The 19,652-nt window shown below is 43.8% G+C and overlaps 1 protein-coding gene across 3 annotated transcripts in view; it reads right to left on the bottom strand.

Moving 5' to 3' along the window:
- The window catches only part of LOC136792066 (acyl-coenzyme A oxidase-like protein), a 192,979-nt gene extending 192,389 nt beyond the window's left edge, over positions 1–590 (bottom strand). For all 3 annotated transcript variants that reach the window (XR_010835227.1, XR_010835228.1, XM_067006890.1), the window contains exon 1: positions 519–590. Coding sequence is in view for 1 of the 3 variants with exons in the window: in XM_067006890.1 (XP_066862991.1) it covers positions 519–556 (38 nt within the window). In the remaining 2 variants the exon portion in view is untranslated. The remainder of the gene's footprint in view (positions 1–518) is intronic.
- Positions 591–19,652: the final 19,062 nt, after the last annotated feature.

The raw sequence follows: 19,652 nt of genomic DNA, 5'->3' as shown, positions 1-19,652 counted from the left end.
TTCCTAGTGCCCTGCGATCATTAATTATTCAGCTTTACTAAGTTCCTGACATAATTAATAGGACAGGAATGATACCCTAAAGCATATTTCAAAAGGACAGTCTCAACAAGGAGGCCACGCCAACCCCGGTGCTTCTGTCAGATTCACAGGCGGGTCATTATTTTCAGCCCACCTAAATCCCCCCCCTGCAGGTCCTCGTGCAAAAGGTGTTCTCCACATCCTTCCTTAAACCCCGTGCCCTGCGGACAGCACTGCCTTTCGCTCTGATGCAGCCGTGTAGGGGTGAACAGAGGTCCTCCTCAGAGCAGCTTGTAAAGTGGGGTGGGATTGTCCCCAGGCATCACCCGTGGGTTAATCTCACAGAATCCCGCGACTGCAGAAGGCACAGGCCCGGCCTGTCTAGGTCACCGGCCTGCCCCACGCAGGGTGATACCCTACAATCCTGGGCTTGGCAGCCTCCCTTCCGTGAACAGCTCCGATCTTAACATCAATTTCTGAAACGTTTCACACGCACACACCTGCACACATCCGCAGATGTACGCACACAGGTGCACATCGTGCTAGGTTATCCAACAGGCGGGGCGAACCTGTGCTCCAGACGCCAATGAAATGGGGATACCTATCATCAATCACTCAAGGAGAGAGAGGAAACAGCACATTTTTAAAAATGTTATGGTTTGATACTTTCTGGGTCATAACTGCATGCTTTGATGTTCTTCCTATTTGTAATTAAAAAGAGGGTACCATGACCTTTTTAGTTCATAAAGCATCTAGAATTCACAACCTGGCCATCTCAAGTGGGAGGGAGGCAGTGAGGACAGACCTAACACCAAACACACACAGGCACACTGTGAGCGCAGGCTCTTCTTCTACGAGCATAGCTTCCCCAGACGCCATCTGACCACCCCACAGAGAGCTAGCTGTCTGAGGAACATGACCCCACCCTGCCTTTGCCCATGCCCTCTGTCCATCCCAACCACAACAGGGCACAGTGCCAAAGGAGCCTGACAGTCCGTAGGAAAACCTCTCAGCTCTTGCCGCATCATCGTGAAACCAACAGTCACAGACCCAATCATGGTGTCACCATAATGTCGGGTCATTCTACAAACTCCATCTGTGCCCACTCTCTTAACCTGCATTTTGAAACGCTGTGTTTCTACTGGAACTTTTCCTATGGTCGTTTGTGGCTAAACTCTTCTCCACCGAAACCAGCCATCACCACGTGCGATTCACTCCCCTGAGGGACATCTGAGGGCCTGCTCGGTGCCAGCATCACCCGAGGCGCCAGGCATGCCCCCAGGGTCAAGAAGGCTCAGGCCCGGCCACGGAGCTCGTGGCCTGAAGCTCACAGGCCAGGACACGGACGGAAGCAGCCCAGGTGGCGTGGGCAGGGAGAGCCTCGTGCATCCCTTCTCCCCAGCACCCACCCCCGCTCAGCCCACCCTGTCGGTCACCAGTATTTCCTCCTTTGGTGCCACAGCATCATTGCAGGAAGCATCACCCACATGGCAACAGCAAAATAAGGGACTGATCACAGCGGCTTTTAGGTATTGTTTCGCTGAAAAATATTACAACAAGAATATACTTTGAGACAGTATCCCATCACATTTTCTGATTTTGTGTGTGTAGTGCTGGTCTTGGCCGGCACTCAGCAGGTGCTCAATATTCACTGAATGAATGAAAGAATTAATGCGTTTTGGCAACGAGGAAATACCAGTGAAGCACCCACAGAGCGGCTCACTCTGACCTCAGGGAAGGTCTTTGGATGCCAGATCTGACCCCTGACCCGCCGTGCCTTGGTTCCCCAATGGAGGAACACCTTGAAATCACCCCCTTTCCTCTTTGACCCTCACAATTCAACTGGGGTGACAGGAGAGCAGAAAGAGGCCACCAAGGGTCCATGGAGCTGGCCTCTTAGTGCCTTTCACTGTGCCGATAGGCAGGACGGAGTTTAGCTAATGCATTGCCAAGCGACCAAGTGATTTCACGACAAGAATCTGCATTTCCAGCCTTTCTTGAAAACAAAGAAGCTCTGGCAATGCTGGACCCCATTCCCATGATGCGATTCCCTGGAGGTCTGAGGCCGTGAACCCCTCCATTGGGGGCACGGCCGCCCCCCCACCATCCCCAGAGCCCTCTCCACTCACCGACATTACCTGCAAGCCTGGGAGGCACTGCATTTTCAAGCCCTGCCACAGTGGATTTCTATTTTTCATCCAGAATAAATTTACATCAGCATCCTAATTTGTTAATTAAGTTCTGTGATTATGATACACAGCCAAGCGGAGTCATTCTGTACGAGTCTATGAATTCATTAGGAGAATTCCTAAGGGCAAAACAGCCCTGGCAGCTCATCCAGAATAAAATCCAAATGCCTCAGCTTGGCATTCAAGACCTGCTTCGGCCTTACTTGAGGGTCCCAACTGTTTCCTGCTAAGCCCCGCAGACGCCCTCCCGTACGGGGCCTCTGTCCAGGCAGGCTCTCTGCCTGCAGCCAACCTCACTCACCCCTAACTACCACACATCATATTTTTGGTGGTTCAGCCCTCTCCTCCCATGGAGACACGTCCTCCCCTCTCCGGACTCACCCCTTCAAACACCAAACCAAAGCCATCAAAGCAGGCAGCTGCTTCTCCCCAGACAGCCCGGAGCATTTCATCTGTTACTCCCCCCACATGGGAGCACTTTCCCCTTTCATGCTGGCGCTATGTGCACCTGTATTAACCACATGTTTTGATGCGTTGCCATCTGGGCCCTTGCTGACCCTGGAGGGACTGCCCCTCCCAGTACTTGCCAATTCCTTGAGAGAGCAAAGGATTACATCTTTCACTGCCAACGAGCCAATCCAGAGCCCATATCCCCACCACCTCCTTCAGGGGCTCTTTCACTCTGGACCACTGTCGCCCTGCCCTAATCTCCCCCTGGCCAGACCACAGGACAGCCCCCAGGGCCCCCAAACCTGCAGAAATCATTCAAACTACCCTAAACCAAAAAATCCTGAACCTGCTTAGCCTGCTTAGCCTGCCTCACCCATGCCTTCCCCCAATAAAAGCTCTTGTCCTCACTCCCTCTGACCCCTGACAGAGGGGTGCCTGTCCTGGTGCCTCCCCAGGTGGCCCTGCATGGCACGGCGTCCCTCCGCATCTTGGGAACTGCAAGTAACAAGCTAGGTTTTCAATGGCAGTGGGCTCCTGATGTGTCGTCTCCTGTCACCATACCTAAACAATTAATACAACCTACGGTTTTGTTTTTTTTTAAATTTATTTTATTTTATTTATTTATTTTTGGCTACATTGGGTCTTCGTTGCTGTGCGTGGGCTTTCTCTAGTTGCGGCGAGCGGGGGCCACTCTTCGTTGCGGTGCGCGGGCTTCTCATCGTGATGGCTTCTCTTGTGGCAGAGCACGGGCTCTAGGCACGCGGGCTTCAGGAGTTGTGGCTCGTGGGCTCTGGAGCTCAGGCTCAGTAGTTGTGGTGCACGGGCTTCGTTGCCCCGCGGCATGTGGGATCTTCCCGGACCAGGCCTCGAACCCGTGTCCCCTGCATTGGCAGGTGGATTCTTAACCACTGCGCCACCAGGGAAGCCCCAACCTAGGATTTTAAAACAGCACCTGGGGCCAAGACTCACAGCTCACCGAGGGTAGGCCTGTTCTGTCTTCAGGTGCCCCAGCCTGGCCAGGTGTGAGTGGGCAGGAGAGGCTGAAAGCAAGGTGACAGATGGAGTGTCCTGCCATCTCCCAGCAGCAACACAGCCAACTCCTCCAGCACCCATCCCTCCACGTCTCTTTGGAATGTTTGCTCGTTCATAGATGTTCTGATAAAAGCCCAACTGACAGACACTGGAGTACCGAGTGGGAGCCAGTGGGCAGTTACGACAGAGATGGAGCAACTAAGCAACAAAGATGAGGAACCCACCCTGTCCTTATGCCCAAAAGCCCACCCACTGCTGGTCTGGGGTTGGGTTTTTTTCAAGAAAGAAACAAATGAGTGGGCAGAAGGCAGGCAGCGCCCACACCCTTTCCCTCCCTTTCTCTGGCCCGAGGCACTGACAGCCCCCCAAGCACTGAGCCAGGAGGTTCTCATGGGCTTCTCACCCTTCACATGTGCTCTCTGGCTTCTCCAGGGGAGAGTAGCAATACGACACTCAAGGCTAATGACCCTTCTCCTGACCAGAGATGCAGCCAGAGTCCTCCCTAAGACTGCCACCATCAATCCCCAGGCCAGCAGCCTGGTTCCAACTGAGGCAGCAGAGAGAGGTGACCTCAAGACTCTGTGCTCTGCGAGAAATCTGGCTGGCGGAGGTCACCCTCTTATTTACATACTCAGGCCCCAGTCGACTTCACGGAGGGCTGGGATGGTCCAGGCCGGTCCTCCGGTTGCCAGCATCCTGGCACACTGCCCTGAACACAACTCACAGGACCACAATCCCTGCAGCTGGCCAGCAATTACTGCCTGCCAGACGTTTTTACTGTTCCAGTTTATGGTCTATATGGACACAGTATTCTTCCTGTCCTTTTCCTCCACTGGGTTACTATTTTTCTTTAAAAACCCATGTAAAGGCTATATTTTTCTCTGTAAACATAACTTTTATTTCAGGACCGGAAAACAACCCCAAAGTCACTGAGCTCAAATTTTTCATGGTCTTTAAAAAGAGAAAGTGATGCGTCTGCATCAGTCTCCATGCGAGAGGGCTGTGAACGATGCCACTTAAAATGATAGATTTGAGAAGCTATTTCTGGATTCCAGCAACTCATAAGAACTGGAGGAAACATTTATTTGGGGGTTGTTTTATTTTGTTCCCACTCAGTTTTGAACACGGCCGCTTAAAGCAACATTCATGGAAAGTGACACAGCTATTAATCACCCACGCAGCTACTGCACGCGCAGCCTCTGGGGAAGGCCGGGCTGCCTGCCTCCCCAGCCCTCCCTTTGGTCTCTTCTCCCAAAGGAGGCCAGTGACCTACTAAAAAGATAATTGCTTTGCGTGTTTCTTGCTCTGCAGCATCATTGCATCAGCCTGCTCTGAATGACAGCCAGTCAAACGGGAAGAAAGAGAGTTCTGTGGCTGGGCCTCCATCCTTGATCCTGAGATTTCTGGGGGTGCGAGCTGGTTCAGAGGCATCCGGGCTGCCAGAGGACAGAACTCTCCTCCTTCTCTGTCAAAGGGCTGACCTCTGTAGACAAAAGCTGAGCAGATTCCTCAGCCCTGGCCACAGTCCCTATGGCCACCTGCCCTCGTTAATAACTCAGCCACAGAGAGGATTCAGGGAGCCCATGAGTGCCCCAGAGGTGGACCACTGCGCCCCATTCTCACTGGCCCCAATGGAGACCCCCCAGCCTCTCGGAGAGCCCACAGCCCATCTGTCCCTAATTCTCCCCTTCTTTGTGATGTTCCTGGACATAGAAACCCAGAGGGAAAATATGTTACAAAGCAGGATATTTTTAAAAATTTTTATTAGGGTATAGTTGATTTACAATGCTGCGTTAGTTTCTGCTGTACGGCAAAGTGTATCAGTTACACATATACATGTATCTACTCTTTTTTAGATTCTTTTCCCATATAGCTCAGTACAGAGGATTGAGAAGAGTTCCCAAAGCAGTATATTTTAATGGCACCGGTTGGACCCAGCAGATTGGGTTCAGCTGGCCAGCCAGGATGTAATAACCTGGCTACTTATTATCTGGTAATGCGTAGAATAGACACATGACTTCCAGCCCCAAGCCTCACCAAACCCAGTCCCAACCAAGCCCAAGCTGGGGTCAAGTTTGGGATCACAGAAGGGGCCGGGCACACAAATTTAGCTACTTTTTTTTTTTTTTTAAGTTGAACATTTACTAGTTTGCCCTGGGGCTCTGACAAAGCAATCCTGCCTTAAACATCAGGTTCCACATGTGACCTCCACCATGTTTTAGGTGTCATTCTTCAAATGGGCAATTTTCAGTCCATCTGTAGGAGAGATGGGAGAGGTATACGTATGTAGTCTATAGGTAAGTGCTGCTTTAATAGGAGCCTTGGTTGTGATTAAATATGCAACATGGTCCCAAGGAAGAGCTCTCAAAATGCCCTTCCAATCCTGCAGAGATCCCAACAAGTACCTTTTGCACCTTCCAGACCCCGTTTTTTCTCCCACCCCTCAGCAGTCTTTCAATCCAACCACAGAAAAGAACAGATGAACCTCAGTGGTTGCGATGGGGTCAGTGAAAATGACAATTTTTAAACATGAGAATATTTCAGATACAGAAAAAATGAGGGTGCTTTGGTATCTGTGTCCAAAGGTATATAGAAAGAGCAGGGACCGCTACCCCAAACACACAGACACAGACACTAGAGTCTGTGTTTTCGTGGCCACAGAGTGCAGAGACAAACAGCCTTTGCTGTTACTTTTTTCCCATTCTCAAAGGTCACACCAAATCAAAACCCAGGAACATAAAGGCCCTTCCCCAACAGGAAACTCATGGGTCTAAAATCGTGACCAGTCGCGGCCTGGTGGGGACTGACATTCTGCTACCTTAGGCTGCAAAGATTGTCTCCCCATCCACTAGCACTGGGAGAGCAGGCTACAGAACCACAAGGGGTTGGGATCAGGCCACTGCCTCCCATCAGTGGATGGATGACCCCAGTAGAGACCCCAGAAGTCCCTCAGATAAGACACAACAGGAGGCAGACTGTCCCTGTCTCCATATTTCTATTGTGTGGGCCACTTCTGGCCAACATCATAGCCCTGGGCTGTAATCACAGTGACGCTGACCTCCTGTGAAGGACCAGCAGAGAGCCGGTCCCGGGTCACCTTGGATCTGAAGGTCGACCAACTCCAGCTTCTTCTCTGAGGCTTCAGTTCCACCAGCAAGAGGGGTCGGACCTGACACGCTGTGGCTCAAACGCCTTCACAATAAAAGAGAGAACCTGGCTACCTCTCCCGCTGAGTTTGTACTTATCCTCTTCTGGAGCTTCCTGCTGCCCCCCCAGGAGGCCGTCCTGGGACCAAGTCAACATCACTGTGTCCCAGGCATCACAGGAGGGGAGGCAGGACAAAGTGGTTAAATCCCAGGCTTTGGAGCAGACAAACCTGGCTTGCATACAGACTCTGACCCCTTATCGTTCTCTCCTGGGCAAGTTACACAAACTCACTGAGCCTCGGGTGCCTCAGCCCTAAATCGGGGCTGGCAATGACAGAGGGGACGAAGGGAGACACTGCCCGCGCCTGACACATAGTAGGTGTTCAAGGCATGGCAGGTGTCATCACCACAGTCGTTACCGTTACCCCAAGTTCCTAGGATCACCCTCTATTCTATTCATCCTTTTTTTGTGTGTGTGCTACGTGGGCCTCTCACTGCTGTGGCCTCTCCTGTTGCGGAGCACAGGCTCCGGACGCGCAGGCTCAGCGGCCATGGCTCACGGGCCCAGCCGCTCCGCGGCACGTGGGATCTTCCCGGACCGGGGCACGAACCCGTGTCCCCTGCATCGGCAGGCGGATTCTCAACCACCGTGCCACCAGGGAAGTCCTCTATTCATCCTTGATCTAGGAAAGCCATTTAAAAATTTCCCAAAAGAAACACTCTCTTTCACCCAAACAAAGCACTAATCTATTCTGCATCACTAAAGCTGTTGTGAAAAGATTTTCAGAGTGAAGAGGAAAGTCTCTTCCACTCAACATTAAAGATAATGAAATTGCTGACAGAAAAGAAAACAAGTTGTCAACTAATATGTTAGAAAAGTGTGTGTGTGTGTGTGTGTGTGTGTGTGTGTGTGTGTGTGTGTGTGTGCTGGAAAGCACATGAAGCTTTTGAAAAGCACCTGCCTTTCTATGTACCCCAGAACACCAGCCAGTTTTCTTCTTCCCAAATTCCAGGGAGGGACAAGGTGGACAAAATAATGCCAGGGAAGGAGGTGCGGGCAGAGCCTTCCTTCACATCATGTTGCCATAGAAGCAGAAGATTCTTTCCAGAGTCGATCAGCCTACCCTAGAGAGGAACCTGAATGTTATTCAGATGGTCCCCACACTAGGGAGATTAATTTACTTTCCAGAATTATAGCCTTAGTAATATCTGTGAGTGGCATGGCGGTTAATGTTAGTCGTCAGAACTGTGATTCCTTGAGATTTTTCTTTTAAAAAACTCACATCCTAATGAATGCAAAACAAAATTACAATGGCGGGAGACATGGAGCTATAAATTACAGCTGAAACTCCCTGGGTGGCCTAATGATTTCACTGTTGAATTATTTTCGGACTTTTAAAAATCATCTATACAGAGAGAGAGATCTTCTATCAACAGCACCACTGCAGAAGCACTGCAGAAGCCCCCAGCACTTTGGTCATTAGCGTGAGGAAGCAAGAGGGCCGAGCCCTTTGGGAGCCAGCCCTTCTCTCCTCTTTCCCCTCCGTACTATGGCTGGTGTAGGGTCCAAGTGCATCCTGCCTGCCCAAAGAGCCAGCCAGAGCCTACTATCATCCTGGAGACACAAGCCTGGCCACAGTGAGAGAAAGGAGACCTACACCGAGGCCCCAACGCTCTCCAGGGTTCTCCTTCACTGAGGTTGAGCATCTGCAGATGAAAGCCAAGTAATGAAGTTCTCTTTAGGGCTGGCATTCATCTCTTAATGCTGTAGGCTGGCTTTAGACTGCTCTTGGCAATGGGCCATGCCTGAGTGGCTCAAGGGCTGGCCGCTGCATCCACTTTCCCTATCGATCCACAGCCTGAGAAGTAAGGGTACCTACAACGTCAGAGTCTTTCAATCCATAAACACGGTAGGTGTTTCCATTTATTTAGATCTTTGGTTTCTTTCAACAGTGTTTTGCAGTTTTCAGCATATAAGTGTTAACTTTGCACCTAAGTATTTCAATTTTTATGAGCAATTGTAAATGTTATTATTTTATATTTTAAATTCTGGTATCCTTGTGTTCACTGTATATAAAAATACAATTGCTTTCTGCATGTTTATTTTGTATCTGGTGACCATGTTGAAACTCAGTTCTTAGTTCTAGGACTTTTGTAAATATTGGGGGATTTTCTATATAAACATTCAAGTCATCTGACTATAGAAACACTTTCATTACTTTCTTACCAATCTATATGCTCTTCCCTTTCCTCATTGTACTAGCTTCAACTTTGATCACTATATTGAATAACAGTGGTAAGAGCAGATATCCTTGTCTTCTCAATCTTCGGGGGAAAGCATTGTCTTTCTCCATTAAGTCTAATGTTGACTGTACAGGCACACCTTGGGATTTCGTGGGTTCAGATCTAGACCACTGAAATAAAGCAAGTCACGTGAATTTTTTGGTTTCCCAGTGTATATAAAAGTTAAATTTACACTACGCCGTAGTCTATTATGGGCAGTAGTATTATGTCTTTAAAAATGTATATACCTTAATTTAAACAAACTTTATTGCTAAAAAATGCCAACCATCCTCAGCACCTTCAGTGAGTCGTAGTAGTAACGTCAAAGATCACTATCACAAATATGATAATAATGAAAAAGCTTGAGATATCGTGAGAATTGCCGAAATGTGACACGGAGACGCGAAGTGAGCAAATATTGTTGGGGAAATGGTGCCCGTAGACTTGCTCAACACAGGGTTGACACAAACATTCAATTTTTTTAAAAAAAACTACAACCTCTGCAAAGTGCAAGGAAGCAAAGCACAATAAAACAAGGCATGCCTGTACGTATTTTGTAGAAGCTTCTTAACGGATTGAGCACGTTTCTCACTATTCCTATTTAAATGGGACTTTTTACCAAGAAAGCATGTTGAATCTTTAAAATGCTTGTTCTGCACCAAGTGATTATGATTATGTAATTCTTCTTCTTTAGCCTATTAATATGGTGGATTTTATATATATATATATATATATATATATTTTTTTTGGCAGTGTTGGGTCTTCGTTGCTGCACGCAGGCTTCCCTAGTTGCGGCGGGCGGGGGCTACTCTTCGTTGCGGTGTGCAGGCTTCTCACTGCGGTGGCTTCTCTTGTTGCAGAGCACGGGGTCTAGGCATGCGGGCTTCAGTAGTTGTGGCACGTGGGCTCAGTAGTTGTGGCTTGAGGGCTCTAGAGCACAGGTTCAGTAGTTGTGCCGCATGGGCTTAGTTGCTCCCCAGCATGTGGGATCTTCCTGGAACAGGGCTCAAACCTGTGTCCCCTGCATTGGCAAGAGGATTCTTAACCACTGCGACACCATCTAAGCCCTGCATTGATTTCTGAATATTAAACCAGCATTGCATCCTGGAATAAACCCCACTGGGTCATGGTGCATAATTCTTTTTACATTGCTAAATTCTATTTCCTAATATTTTGCTAAGGATTTTTGTGTCTACATTTATGAGGGACATTGTTCTGTAATTTCCTTTTATTATATTGTCTTCATTTGGCTTTGCAATCAGGATGCTCCTAGCTTCATAAAATGAATTTGGGAAGTGCTCCATCCTCTTCTATTTTGTAGAAGAGCTGTATATAATTATTGTTAATTCTTTAAATGTTTGGCAGAATTCTCCAATGACACCATCTGGCCTGAAGATTTTTTTAGGGGGTTTTAAATTAATTCAATTTCCTTAATAGTTATAGAGTTATTCAAATTGTTATACATATGGGCTGAATTATAGTATTTGATTTTGAAAGCATTGGCCCATTTCATCTAAGTTTTCAGATTTCTGTCTACAGAGTTGTTCCTAGTATTGTTTTATTACCCTTTTGATATTTTCAGGGTCTGTAGTAATATCCCCTGGTTCATTCCTGATATTAGTAATTTGTTTTTTTGTTTTATTCTTTGACAATGTTGCTAGAGGTCTGTCAATTTTGTTGATCTTTACAAAGAACCAGCTCTTTGTTTTATTGATATTCTCTCTCTTTTTTAATCTTCTAGTTCACTGATTCTTTCTTCTGTCCCCTCCATTCTGATGCTGACACCATCCAATGAGTTTTTTATTTAGGTTATAACATTTTTCTGTTCTAAAAGTCCATTTGGCTTTCCTTTATATCTTCCATTTCTTTGCCAAGACTTTCTATTTTTTCATGTTTCAAGTGTGTCTGTAATTGCTCTTTGAAGCATTTTTGATGAGGGTTGCTTTAAAGTATTTTTCAAATTATTCTAACATTTCTGTCATTTCAGTGTTGGTATCTATTGACTACATTTTCTCATTCAGTTTGAAATCTTCCTGATTCTTGGTATGACAAGTGATGTTTCACTGAAACAGGTACATTTTCATGTTATGTTGTGAGACTCTGGATCTTATTTAAATCCTCTGTATTTCTCTGACATGAAAGGAGTCATTACTGTCCGGTGGAGGGAGAAGTCCAAGTTCCCTACTTGGTCTCTGTTGACACCCCAGTGAGGGGGATGAGTTCCTCCCACTGCTGGGTAGGGGTGAGAATTCTGGCTCCCCACGTAGCCTCCACTGACATGGCGGTGGATGGAGCATCATTACTGCCGAAGGGCAGTGAAAGTTCTGGCTTTCCACTTGGCCTCCTCTGACACCACCACAGCAGGAGGTGGGAGGAGGTACTGGGTACAGGTGGATGTCCAGGCTCCCCACCTGGTCTCTACTGACACCCCAGGGGGTGGTGTGAATTTCCTTCTGGCACGAATGAAAGTCCCAGCTCCCTGGCTGGCCTTCTCTGACACCACTGTGGTGGCAGAGTTGGTGCAGCTTGTTAGAGCATGGGCAGAGCAGAAGTCCAGGCTTCCCACCTGGCCTTTGTTGGCATGGGTGCGAGGCAACACAGTTCCTGCTGTGGTGTTTGACTAAAGTAGAGCAGTACTGCCTAAAAGTTTTCTGTCTTGCCAAGTGTCTTTTCCTAGTCCTTTGGCTAAACAAAGCAGACTTCTTTCTTTGCCTTCTTACCAGTTGTTTCTGGGTTGTCAGCTTCACCAGTACCCAGTCTAGAATATATATGAGTCAAAAAGAAAGCAAGGGAACTCCCCACCGTGCCATCCCTTGGATCTGGTGGTCCTAGCTGGTCTGCTTTCTTGTCTCCACCTTTCAGAGTCATTTTATGTCTGCTTTATATGTAATGTTTAGACTTTTTAGTTGTTCTAAGTGGAAGGAATAGGGGAAAGTACATCTATCTACTCCAGCTTCGCAGAAGTACCTGACATACTTAGATTTCAATTTTAAGTAAGTTCATCTGGCAGAAGTGTGATAACTGATTGATAACATTAGATTTATTTAGCTTCCACAAACAGAGAGATAAGGAGAAAGAGAGAAAATCATGCATAAACGTTAATATAATATTACTCTATGTCATAGTTCCACCCTTTAAAAAAGTACTTAAATATGTACCACCAACTTAATGATAATCTATCATGAATAAGGAAGATTACACGGTACATGTGTGCCAGTTACAGACACTTCAATGTCAGAAAAAATAAAATGAACAAGTATGCTTGTGATAATCAAGGGATAATGAATATCTCCAACATACAGGAATATATTCGATTAGTAACATATGGAGGAGAGTTCTATATCCTGCTTTTCTGTTTACCTAATTTCATTGTATGCAATTTCAGATGTCATTAAATATTCTAGAAGTCACAATTTTAATGAGTATTTCCTTAGGGTAAATTTCTAGAGAAAATAATACTAGATCAAAAACATGTAAACCTTTTTTTAAAGCCCTTGATACACATCACCAACTCACTTTCCAGAAAGAGTATATCAATTTTTATTCCTTCTCCTAGTATATACGTTTGCTCTTCCTAATGCATTTCTACCAGATCTGAATATTATCCTTTCAAAAGTCTTTGCTAATTTAATAAAGTAAAAAGTTATCTCACTTTAACTCATCTTTCTTTGATTAGTAATAAGTTAGTTTGTTTACATGTTTATAAGCCATGGATAAGTCTTCTTAAAATGGTCTCATATCACATGCTCATTTATTTATATACTGTGATGTTACTTTTTTCTTATTTATTTATAGAGGCCTTTTATGTACTATGGAAAATGAACCACTGTTAGTCATACTTGTTTAGATATTCCTCTACTGTGTCATTTGAAATATGTACATTTAAAATTTTTTGGATAATCAGTTTAACGCTTTTGCTTTGGGACCTTTTTTCCTATGAGGAATGTTTTTAAAACTATACAAAAGGACATGTCACTTTTTTCCTTCATCTATGTAATTCTGTGGTTTGTTTTAACTTTAGAGATAAGGAAAGGTGAGAGATGTAGGTCTACCCCAGTGGGATACGAAATAAATATACCAACATAGTTAACTACAGCAAGTGCCACTAGGCTGACCGGAGAAGGACCGATGAAGGTGAACGGACTCTTGCTCCTATCTGCTTAAAATAGCCATTCCCTGGTTTCAGACAATTCCCTTGATCTTCCTTCTTCCAATTGACTTGGCAGACAAGTCCTTGGTTTAACCTCTCTCCCACTTTATTCTCTAATCTGCCAGGAAATTAATGCAAGTCCTGAGCCTCCCTAAACACAGCTTTTTCCAGGCATCCTTTTTCATCTTTGATTCTAAAACTGAAATAATAAGTAAAAGCAAACTTTGCTATTCTGTTGGCATATGTGCCTTCAAGGAATATTTATTTAAGGGAAAAAAACCTCTTTGAGTGGGTCTATATTGTCATAACTACCCCTCCCAGAAAAAACTAAACACTTCATCCTCCATCTAACGGTTTCTATCTACCCAGTCGCTGGGCCTCATTTACGCCCAGCATCTGGATGTCAGGTGTTGGATGAACACATCTGTCATCAAGGCCTAGAACACAGCAATGCAAAGTTCTCTCAGCCAGAGTTGTCCAGAGAACTCACCATCGGTTTGCTGCTCTCAGTCACCTGCGTGGGACCTATCATATCTGCCAGTTTCCCAGGGCTTCATTTGGGGACATTCTTCCTTCACTACACAGATTTCACTGCCACATTTTGCCCAGAATTATCCGCCTAGTCTGTTACCTAGTGCTAATCCTCTCCTGGGCGTTCCCAAAGGGCAATGCCATCATCTGGGTCACGACAAGCCCATCTCATTTCTTTGTACTGATGTATCCTTTGCACATAATTGAAAATTAAAAAGAAAATCATCTGGCAGTTGTTTTCTTTGCAGAAAACATTTCCAAAATTAACAATTTATTATGCCTGTGACAAAAATAATTCATCTGCTTTGTAGGGATACTGCCTGGAAATAAACTTCCACAAGGTCATTTGAGTTTTTGTGTACGATCTTAGGACACTGAAAATTATCCAAATCGTGGGATACCAAAGAACGCAACACAAGCTGACAGCCTGGGTGAATGCATTTCAAAGAGGCTTGGGGAGGCTAGTGGAGACTGGACCAGAGAATCTGCCAGTGATCAGGAGACCAGGGTCCCCGTACCACCTCTATCAGGACTGAACCTGAGATAACAGCATACTTCTGAGCTTTGCTCAAAAGGGAAATCCAATTTTCATCCCCAGCTGGACCCCACTACTTTTGCTGACCTGCATACAATGGTACTGATACCCAAAAGCTTTTCATTTAATCACTGAAAATTATTTCTAAGACAACTCTTAAAGTCTCAGGAAATTATCCTGAGGACATTAAGCAAATGGAGAAACATCTATTCAAAAAATTCTAAAGTTAAATATCATTTGAACCTCATCCCCCTCCCCCCACCTCTCCCAATAGCTCAGTGTGATGGGAGCTATACTCTGGGCAGGTGCAGTCAAGAGGATGGGGCTCCCCCTCCCACTACCTCCCAGTCTAGGGCTATGGCTTCATGCAGGCCACTGGCATCTCTCATTCCCTCCACCCCTTCACTCCCAGCTCCATATTACAGAAGCTTTACTCAAGGCAGATACAGATACAGCCTAGAGGACTACAGCTCCCTTCCACATCCAGTCCCCATTCATAGGGCAGAAGCTCTACTCCAGACGCAGCACGTCAAGAATCCTGAATCCTGAGCATCCATGACTCAGCTTGCTTCTAGGATGGAGGTCTCATGCCAGGAAGGATAAGCTAGGAAAACCAGGAGCTACCATCCCTGTCCAGAGTCCTGCTTGCAGGGGTATCACATCAGGGGAAGCAAGTCATTGTCTCACCCCCGGCTCTGAATATTGCACAGGATCCTCTCAGGAAGAGAGGCAGGCCGTAAGAACAGAGGTCTCTGCAGCTTTGTGTAGGAAACCAGCTGTTTTTGGAACAAAGCATGCAGAAGATCGTGCCTGTGAGTGTTTTTACAAACAGTGGAGACCTTAATGGTGAGCAGCTAAGAGTTGCTGGTAGCTCTATAATTCTTTTAGCAACAAGCTAAAAGATGATAAGTTCAGTGAAATGGTAGGTCAGCCAGAAGTTTAACATAAAGAATCAGGGAAAGAGATGGCTAAGCAGTGTCCTCTGTGACTGGATCAGCCTCAAAGACTGGAAACATCCTTCCTCTGTAAAGGGACCCAAAGTTAACTGGAGCACAAACACACTGTGACATAATGTATGCCCAGGGCATCGCTTAAAACAACATAGCAATCAGCTAGTGATTAATGGGGACCAACAACTGGTTTGATACCAATAGAGGCAGATAATTCAAAAGCTTATGGGGTAAATGTTCATACCGGCATTATTTACAATTGCCAAGATATGGAAGCAATCTAAGTGCCCAACAAGAGATGAATGGATAAAGAAGATGTGGTATATATATATATATATATATATATATATATATATATATATATATATATACATACAATGGAATACTATTCAGCCATAAAAAATAATGAAATTTTGTCATTTGCAGCAACATGGATGGACTTAGGGGGCATTATGCTAAGTGAAATAAGTCAGACAGAGAATGACAAACACTGTATGATATCACTTATACGTGGCATCTAAAAAATACAACAAAATAGTGAATATAACAAAAAGGAAGCAGACTCACAGATACAGAGAACAAACTAGTGGTTACCAGTGGGGGGAGGGAAGAGGGGAGAGGAAATGTAGGGGTAGGGGATTAAGAGGTACAAACCATTAGGTATAAAATAAGTTACAAGGATATACTGTACAACATGGGGAATATAGCCAATATTTTATAATAACCATAAATGTAGCATAACCTTTAAAAATTGTGAATCACTATGTTGTACACCTGTAACTTATATAATATTTTACATCAACTATACTTCAACAAAAAAATTTTTAATTAAAAAAAAGAAACAATAAACAAAGCTTATTGGGGAGCGGAGGGAAGGCGACAGTAGACACAGCCACAGTCCTCCCAGGCACTCATCTACACAGTCACATGCTCAAGGCTGCACCCGCTCAGGTGTGACATCAGAGACTGTACATTGCAGGAGTAACAGATTTCACTGAACAAAAACTGAGAATTAATTTCTAGATCTACCTTATAAGAAATACTAAAGGAAGTTCTTCAGACTCAAAGCAAGTTATAACAGATAGTAATTTAAATCCACACACAAAGAACAAGGAGCTCCAGTAAAGGTAATTATGCAGGCAATTATGTAAGATGGTATAATTACATATTTCTTCTCCTTTCTTCTTTTAACAGATTTTAAAAGCATTTAAATAGAACACTTTGAATATAATTTATTGCGATGCCTATAACATATGGAAATGTAATAATACATTTGACAATAACTGCACAAAGAAAGAGGTAGATGGGAACAAACCTGTATTGGAACAGGCAGTGACACCAGCTGGCAACTCATATCCACAGGAAAAAAATAAGAGATACAGAAATGGTAAATAAGAAGGTTAATGTAACAAACTTTATAAATGTATACTTCTTCTCCTTTCTTCCCTTATTTCTATAAAAGAAATAAAATTATATAAAGTAATAACTATAACAATAAATTGTTAGGTTTGTAAAATTTATAGATGTAATATGTATAACAATAATAAAACAAAAAGGCAAGGAAGGAATAGAGCTCTACAGGAGTAAAGTTTCTACATCTTGCTGGAATTAAGATAAATCAGAAGATTCCAATAACTTAAGATGTATATCCTAAACCCTGAAATAACCACTAAGAAAATAACACAAAAAATATACCTTTAAAACTCATTGAAAGAATTTAAATGTTGCACTGAAAAATATTCACTTACTGTAAGTTGAGGCAGTAAAGGAGGAACAGAGGAGTAAAAAGTACATGAAATATAAAAAACCAGAAAGCAAAATGGCAAGTGTAAATCCAGCCTCATCTATAGTAACATTAAATCTGAATAGATTAAATATCCAATAAAAAGGCAGAGATTGTCATACCAGATTTAAAAAACGAGATTCAACAATATTCTTTCAGGACTTCCCTGGTGACTCAGTGGTTAAGAATCCGCCTGCCAATGCAGGGGACACAGGCTCTAGCCCTGGTCTGGGAAGATCCCACATGCTGCGGAGCAACTAAGCCCGTGCGCAACAACTACTGAGCCTGTGCTCTAGAGCCCGTGAGCCACAACTACTGAAGCCCGCGTGCCACAACTGCTGAAGCCCGTGCACCTAGAGCCCGTGCTCCACAGTAAGAGAAGCCATCACAATGAGAAGCCCATGCACCACAACGGAGAGTAGCCCCCACTCACTGCAACTAGGGAAGCCCACGCGCAGCAACGAAAACCCAACGCAGCCAAATAAATACATTTATTTTTAAAAAAACAATATTATCTCTATAAGAGATATACTTTAGATTCAAAAATACAAATAAGTTCAAAAAAAAGATATATCCTGCAAACAGCAACCGTAAGAGCTGGAGTGGATAAACTAATATCAGAAAATAGATTTTTAAAATGTTACCAGATATAAAGAGGAACATTTTATAATTGTCCTTTAGGTATCAATATCTAGATTGGAATGGAAGAAGTAAAGCTATATCTGTTTGAAGATGCCATGATTTTGTATATAGAAAATCCTAAGGAATCAACTAAAAATCCGTTAGCACTAATAAGCAAGTTTAGCATGAACCAAGGATACAAGATCAATATACAAAAATTGTTGCTGAATACAAGATCAATATACAAAACTTAATTATATTTCTATACACTAACAATAAATAATCCAAAAATAAAATTAAGAGAACAATTTCATTTATAATAACACCAAAATCAATAAAATACTTAGGAAAAAATTTATCAAAATAAGCTTAAGATTTGTATGCTGAAAACTGTAAAATACTGTTGAAAGAAATTGAAGATATAAACAAATGGGAAGACATACCATGTTTATTAATTGGAAGGTTTAATATCATTAAGATGGCAATATTCCCCATATTGATATACACATTCAATTAAATTCCCATCAAAATTCAAGTTTTTTTTCAGAAATTGACATATTTCTCCTAAAATTCACATGAAAATAAAAGGGACCCAGAATAGCCAAAACAATCTCAAAAAAGAAGAGTAGTGTTATAGGACTCACACTTCCCAATTTGAAAACTTACCACATAGCTATAGTAATTAGGTGTGGTACTGACATAGAATGTACATATAGATCAATGGAAAAAATTGAAAGTCCAGAAATAAATTCTTTCATTTGTGGTCCATCAGTTTTTCAATAAGGTGCCAAGACAAATCAATGGTGAAATAATAGGGGTTTTTTTCAACAAACAATACTGGGACAATGGGATCTCCACATGCAAATGAATGAAATTGTAGTCCTTTCTTACACTATACACAAAAATTAACTGAAAATGAATCATAAACCTAAATCTAGGAGCTAAAACTATAACGCTCTTAGAAGAAAGCATAGGAGTAAATCTTCATGACCTTGGTTTAGTCAGTGATTTCTTAGATACGATACCAAAAGCAAAAGCAACAAAGGAGAAACAAAAGTATCTGGACTTCATCAAAATTAAAAACTTTTGTGCTTCAAAGGGCATTATCAATAAAGTGAAAAGACAACTCAAAAAATGGGAGAAAATATTTTCAGAACATATATCTGATAAGGGAATTGTAGCCAGAGTATATAAAGAACACTTGCAACTCACTAGTAAAAGATGAATAACTCAATTTTTTAAATGGGTAAAGAATTGAATAGACATTTCTTCAAAGAAGATATACAAATGGGGACTTCCCTGGTGGCACAGTGGTTAAGAATCCGCCTGCCGATGCAGGGGACACAGGTTAAATCCCTGGTCCGAGAAGATCCCACATGCCGTGGAGCAACTAAGCCCATGCACCACAACCACTGAGCCTGCCCTCTAGAGCCCACGAGCCACAACTACTGAGCCAGTGGGCCACAACTACTGAAGTCCGCGTGCCTAGAGCCCATGCTCCACAACAAGAGAAGCCACCACAAACAGAAGCCCATGCACCACAACGAAGAGTAGCCCCTGCTCACCACAACTAGAGAAATCTCGAGTGCAGCAACAAAGACCCAATGCAGCCAAAAACAAAACATAAAAGAAGAAGATATACGAATGGCCAGTAATCACATAAAAAGATGCTCAATATAATGAGTCATTAGAGAAATACACATCAAAACCCCAAGCAGATAGCACTTCACACTCAATAGATGGCTATAATAAAAAAGACAATAACAAGTGTTGACGAGGACGTGGAGAAACTGGAACACTTATATACACTGCTGGTGGGAATGTATGATGCTACAGCCACTTTGGAAAACTTTTTGGCAGTTCCTCAAAATATTAAACATACAGTTACCATAGGACCCAGCATTTCCACTCCTAGGTAAAGGCATTAAAACATACATCCTCACAGAAACTTGTGTGTGTATGAC

The sequence above is a fragment of the Kogia breviceps genome, chromosome 11, assembly GCF_026419965.1.
Source record: "Kogia breviceps isolate mKogBre1 chromosome 11, mKogBre1 haplotype 1, whole genome shotgun sequence".
Lineage (NCBI taxonomy): Eukaryota > Metazoa > Chordata > Mammalia > Artiodactyla > Physeteridae > Kogia > Kogia breviceps.
The sequence above is the reverse complement of the archived record's forward strand: the minus strand, read 5'-3'. Positions and strand labels throughout refer to the sequence as shown.